We start from the raw sequence: 6,604 nt of genomic DNA, 5'->3' as shown, positions 1-6,604 counted from the left end.
CAAATTACAAGAATATTACACTTCAATCTTAGAAACATAACATTTGGCACACTATAAAGTCTTAATTTCTAGTAGGAACATTTTGTAATATTTTCGTATATTATTTAATACTCCATATACCCCGAAAAAATGGCAATACCAGAATACTGAGATATTCATCGCACCGTCTTTTGTGATATTCGAATATATATATATATATATGTGTGTGTGTATTTTTTCTGTCTCTCTTTCGGCCAATATAAAACTTAAAACATTTCAATTCCTAAAAGAAGCTAAGAAAGTATACTATGAAGCCAGTTTCACAGCAAGATTGAAAAACACTGAATAGGTTTTTTTCTAGCGTTCCTAAATACTTAAGAGGATTAAATACGCACCCTGAAATATATTTATCTCTACGGAGATAAAAATACTGTTGCAACACAATGTTAGTTATAAGTAAGAGGCATTAGATGTCTTTTCCTATATTCGAGAAATCACATTTACACATTCGTGAAAATCACATATACAATTATGGAGATGAAATTAACGCTTAGATTATTAATTAAAACTTATGAACAGAAAATAAATTTTTAATTTCTTTGAGAAAGAATTGAAATGTTTTAAAGATCATGCGATTTAATAATTATTCGTGATGTAATCTGTTAAATGTCGCAAACAAATTTGTGAAAATTTTACTTAAACATTAGCCGCTTTAATCTGATTATTGAGATGGAATTGAATCAAAATGTACAACGTTGAATTGAGTTATCTTGTGCTATGTGTGTCTTATTATCCTACATTTAAACTTTAAACATTTTATATCGCACAGATAGAGCGGAAAAATAGAAAAAGTTTCTAAATTTCATTGAATTTTAATATTAAGTTAACTTGTAATAATAAGTGGAACACTTCAAACTTATTTGACCATGAGTGACCGACAGTTCTACAAAGGAGAAAAAACTACACACTTTCTGTTATAAAATTGTCCCCTCGTAATTTACATAATTTGATAAGCTTTTCAAAATAACAATTAAAAAAAAATCATATTTGTTGAGGAAGCTCTTTGATAAGTTTAATTCGCACGTTCTCTTTCGAAAACAAAACTATACTAGGCTGAAAGAGATTTCTCACCTCTCTTCTACTGTCTTCACCGTCAACGAATATAATATGATCTTTATAATGTACACATTTACTTTTAATTTAATATATACAACGTGTGGTAACGATATGAAAACGAAACGTGTCCTTTAGTGAATCTTAAGGAACACCAGAAAGAAGTGTCGACTGGGGAAAAAACCATGTGTTTTCCACGAACTGTCAAATCCACGAGGCGAAAGCTAGCTACGTATATAAACATGAGGAAGCGTGATCTTAGCAGCAGCTTTTATTTCGGCCTTGACAATATCGTGATGAAACTGACAGTGACAACACCTCGTATCTAATGTTCCGTCTGAATGTGGTAATAGCACGTACAATATACAGAATTGAGAATGGGTCATTTTATATCCAATGGATGGGATGGTTAGATGAAGGAGTGGATAGACGGATGGGAAAGAAAGAGGGGATGGAATAAATAAAATGTTCGTGGAAACGTATAAAAATTCTAAGTACAATTATTATGGTTTAAGAACTTGTGATGAAGAGGCACAGGATCTCACATAAAGGGCACGCTTCCACAAACAAAATATTGACATACAGATGATAACTCATGCGCACGTAACATTTTATACATCTTATATCTTATAACAACAAGATGTTTAAATTAATATCACTGCTCAAATAAGAGCATCGAGATCAAATGGTCACTTTTATGTTTTCCAGTTGACAAGTTTAATATCAGTAGATCCACGTTTCGGCAATGCGGATTTCAAAACTTGCGTAAGTGCACGGATTTAAATGATATGCGCATAGAGTTATCTCTTGTACATTGGTATAACTCTCTTATATCTATATATATCATAAACTATATATTATATTAGACTATATATATATATATATAGTATATATATCATAAAATATAAAAACTGAACATTTCGACACGTTAAGGCACATGTTATCATCACAACTTTTATTTTCAAAACTAATGATATAAGTGTATATATATATATATAAAGAAAATTAATAATTTTAATAACAATTCGCGAAGATGCAATCATGACGTAAATAACATAATTGTCGAAACGTTCCGCTGAACGTTACAATGAAAAAAATAAATTAAAATAAATTAAAATAAAGATGTGCGTGTGTCCTGATTGCAAAAATTAGGTGTTAACTTTATGCTACGAGGAAATAAACTTTCGAATAGAAAATAAGAGACTAATGCTGACAAATACATCACTAAAATATCTAGGCAAGGCTCTAAGATTTCTCCTTAAAAAATCGTTGTCATTTCGAAGTCAAGGCGAATTAAGAAACGTGATTGTTTTCCTTATCTGTATGCGTGCAATGAATAAACTTTGTACACGATTTTCATTTTCGAATACGTCTCTGAAGTCAAGCTGTCGGTATTATAAATGCTGCATTGTATAAAGCAATGCAATTTCTACTTCTTGATAATTGATATATCCGGTAAAATATACAGTCAAAAAATCAAGTTCTTCAAAAATTAAAGAAAGCGCCAAACCTCGACATATTTTCATATACGTTTAAAATATGAATTCTAACGAGTTTTTTTATGCTGGGTCACATCAATCATCATACTCTCGACAATTAAAATCCAACAGTAGGATACGAACAAAAAGTTCTGTTGAAGTATATCTAAAGCTAGATACAGATTTAAAAATTATTTTGATAGTCCAACAAAATTATTTTCAAATCTATATCTAGTTCCATTTTTAGATACATCAGCAAAATCATTCCTTCCCTTCCGTGTGACATAAACGGAATATAAGTGTGAATTCATGTTGTCGAAAACGTAATACGTTCATAATTCTTGAAGTGCGCTTCAAATGTAAATTCGTAAATGGATCTGGCAAATTATGTGGATTTATCCCGTTTTTTTCGTGAATTGTTCAGACTTGCATTGAAAATCTTTGAAATGCAATCTCGTTATCTAAGAAATTAATGTGTTGTCCATCTCAAAATATATTGCTTTTTCTATAATCGTTTAACACTCGGCCTTTCATAATCAAGATATTAAATATCTTAAGAAAATTATTGCCTGTCGAGAACGTAATATCTAAACTGAGTAACTCTAAAATTTCCCTCTTAATTGTTTACATCTTTTCATGTTCGTAAACAAAAATTACGATTAGCTCTACAGACGTGATAATAAGCATACAATGGGCTCATTCAGCGGACTCAACAGTTGAGTGAGCGCTCGCTGTTATTGGTGTATTCTTTTAGATCATCCAATCATAATTTTAGATCTAGAAGAATACGTCAATAGCAGCGAACGCTCACTCAACTGTTGAGTCCGCTGAATGCAGCCATTGTGTACATGTTGCTGAATTGACTTAATCGTGCGACTCTCGAAATACATATAAACCAGATTTCGTTTTAAATCGACGCGTTTTCAATTTATCAGTATAATTTCGCATTATGAGTTAGATTACAAATAGAATGAATGCGAGAGGTACAATAGTTTATATCGTAGGTACAGCTATAAAGATATAAAAACAAAGATATAAAGGTAAAAGAATGCGAGAGGTCAGCGAAACTGATAAGTCAAATTTCGATCTAGATCTGGTATTATGGCGTATTCGTGAAGATATCAGATTATGTCGGCTGTCAGTATTTACCTTTACAAACTAATGTAAATGTACGAAAAAAATAAACAATGTACACAATAACCTAGGAAACTAGATTGTCTAACTCGATACTTGGACGTATGCGGGAATAGCCTGTCAGCAGTTGATGTCGATATGTACTCAAAACGTTGCTTGCTTCTTACTCCTCCCTGTTAAAAATCTCATTTAGAAGATATTGTTATTGTTCGAAGATTTATTTACGTTTATTCTTATTAAATGAAACAGAAACAATAGAAACATATATTAAGAGAGGAAAGAAATGTATCGCACAATTTTTAAAATAATATTCATTAATTTATAACATCATAAAATAACTTTTAACATATACGACTTAATAAATTATTAAAATGAGTTATTCTCTTCCTTTGTATTAGATATTGTCCATACGTTCACGGAACCAATTGCTCGGATAGTGTGCCATTATATCGATTTTTTCAGATTGACTATTGAAAACTCATTTTTTCTTTTATAAATTCTTTTTACGTTCGCGAGAACGATATAAGTATAAACTAATTTCTTAAAATTAATTGCACAGTTTATCTAAATGTATTTGTTTTAGAGTAGTAATTCTCATTATATATTCTGATTATTTCTTTTAATTTTTACATTTCGTGCATTAGCAAAGAAATCACATGACTAAAATAAACAAGTGCGATGTAATATTATTTAATAAATATTAATATACTTAAAGAATATGAAAATGTAAAAGTCTTAATTACAAAGAGAGAAGTTTAATTTCGTTGGGGGATGTTTTACTTACTTAATCTACGAGATTTACATTAATTTTTAATTTACTGGAACATTTTCTATTTATTTACAATTCGTTCATCATTTATTTATGATTTGTTCATTAGCCACTTACAATTTTTTCAATAGTTATTTACAATTTGTTCATATTATATTCATTTATAATTTGTACATATTCATTTATATTTATACACTGAGAAAACAATGTACAATATTAAAATTTTAATAAATATTTGTTTGAATAGTGTTAGCTGAATATTTATCATTTTTTTATTTACAAAAACATTTATTTAAATTCATTATTAACTTAATATTTACTAGTAAGTAAATGTTAAGTTAATATTACTATAAATAAATATTTATTAAAATTTAGTACTTTTTTTCAGTGCTTTTTTCATGTAACTGAAATACACCAGCGTGTATTTACATTGGTATATGAATTACAAATTTGTATTATCCATTATTATTACTATTCTAGAGAAAGAAAATGTTCCACATCCGCGTGGAAAGTGTCAAAACTTCTTACTTGCTATTTTTCCCGTGGAGTTCCTCGCGAGCTTAAAGGAATTTGCTGTGCTAATGGGATTGGGATTATACGGACCTCTTGGACAGTACTTAACTGTGTGTGCCTCATCACCAGTTGCGCCGCAGATCGGGCACGTATAAGCCCTATCAAACAAAAATATAATTTATGTGTATATGAATACAAGATATTTAATGTTAAAAAGAAACAATACCTAAGAAAGAGAAATCAATTCCTAATGTCATGTTTTGTATGGAAATCTACCAAGGAAGACTTTAAGCATCGTAAAAAAAGATTACAGATTATCTATCAGATAATGCAGGCTATTGCTTTTTATTTCTTCGATTAAAATTAAATAAAATCATCATATTGAAAAAATTATTATATAAGATTATTTAGAAAATAATTTTTCTTTTTATATTTTAGACTTTATCTTTTTTTACGTGATATACTTTTGTTTAGATGTTATTATTTTATAACGGTAACTGTATTTCAATTGTATTACCATTATATTCTCGCAATATAATCGCACTTTATACAAACTCATATTTAAATTACTCAAATATAAAAAAATTATTTGAAGGTGAAAAATCGTATAATAGTCTTCCATTTTTCGCGTGTTTTAAAATTTATAAGAAAAGAAAAGGCATCTGTCCGCACGCACGCACGCACGCACGCACGCACGCACGCACGCACGCACGCGCGCAGTCAATTTTCAATATAGATATTAATTAAACATATAGAGTAATTTTGACAATATACAAGAAAGACATAGAATGGAGCTAAAATTCATAGATTATATCTTCGACGTGTTCCACGAACAAAAATACAGTATATACAATTAGTTAAAATTATAAAAAGAAAAAGATTTTTTCTATATATTTATAATACCATACACTACTTTATCCAAGAAACATACTGGGACATACTAAGGAACGTTCTTAATGTTGATTCTACAATGAATCGATAGTCGATAGTCCTAAGTCTTATCGGTGAAGTTGACCAATAAGCCCGTATTAGACTACCGACTCTGCAAGCCGACCCGACTGCCGACTCTGACTGTTGACCAATAATGGACCAATCACATTGAATCAGCCTTATTGTGATTGGTCCATTATCGGCCTGCAAAGTCGATGGTCTGATACGGCCTATAGCCAACTTGTACGACTAATTGGCCAACTTCACCGATTAAAGCCTGTTCTACAATAGGATCACAAGTTATAAGTAGAACCCTAGATACCAGAGATTCGACATTGAGCAGGTTAGGTTGGGTTACCGCCGCCATTTTTTTTCAGAGGATACTATTATTGGCGTAGTATCTCATCATCACATGCTACAATAGTTTATGCGTGTGAACTCATTGTGAAAAAAAATAGCGTCGTAACATATTGGCTGTCTAAATCACGTGTTTTAGACAGCTAATCAGACCTATCCCTTCAATGTTGCATCTCTGTTATCTAGGGCTCTAGCTATAAGTAGTAAAAAATTAACCAATCATAGTCGATTATGTTTTTCATATTCAACTGTAATTGGCCAATTTCTTACGACTTACGACTTTATTGTAAAACAGGAATAAAACTAAGGACGGAATCTATAGACTACGTTT

General features: G+C 30.4%; 1 protein-coding gene across 1 annotated transcript in view; it reads right to left on the bottom strand.

Annotated features, from left to right (window-relative positions):
• Window positions 1-3,578: 3,578 nt before the first annotated feature.
• nanos (RNA-binding protein nanos) overlaps window positions 3,579-6,604 on the bottom strand; it is a 6,966-nt gene continuing 3,940 nt past the window's right edge. The window contains exons 3-4 of the mRNA XM_018457696.1: window positions 5,002-5,144; window positions 3,579-3,877 (exon numbers count right to left, since the gene is read on the bottom strand). Of these exons, the coding sequence (XP_018313198.1) occupies window positions 3,849-3,877; window positions 5,002-5,144 (172 nt within the window). The 3' untranslated portion in view covers window positions 3,579-3,848. The remainder of the gene's footprint in view (window positions 3,878-5,001; window positions 5,145-6,604) is intronic.

The sequence above is a fragment of the Mycetomoellerius zeteki genome, unplaced genomic scaffold (assembly GCF_001594055.1).
Source record: "Mycetomoellerius zeteki isolate Tzet28-1 unplaced genomic scaffold, Tzet1.0 scaffold656, whole genome shotgun sequence".
Classification (NCBI taxonomy): Eukaryota; Metazoa; Arthropoda; class Insecta; order Hymenoptera; family Formicidae; genus Mycetomoellerius; species Mycetomoellerius zeteki.
The sequence above is the reverse complement of the archived record's forward strand: the minus strand, read 5'-3'. Positions and strand labels throughout refer to the sequence as shown.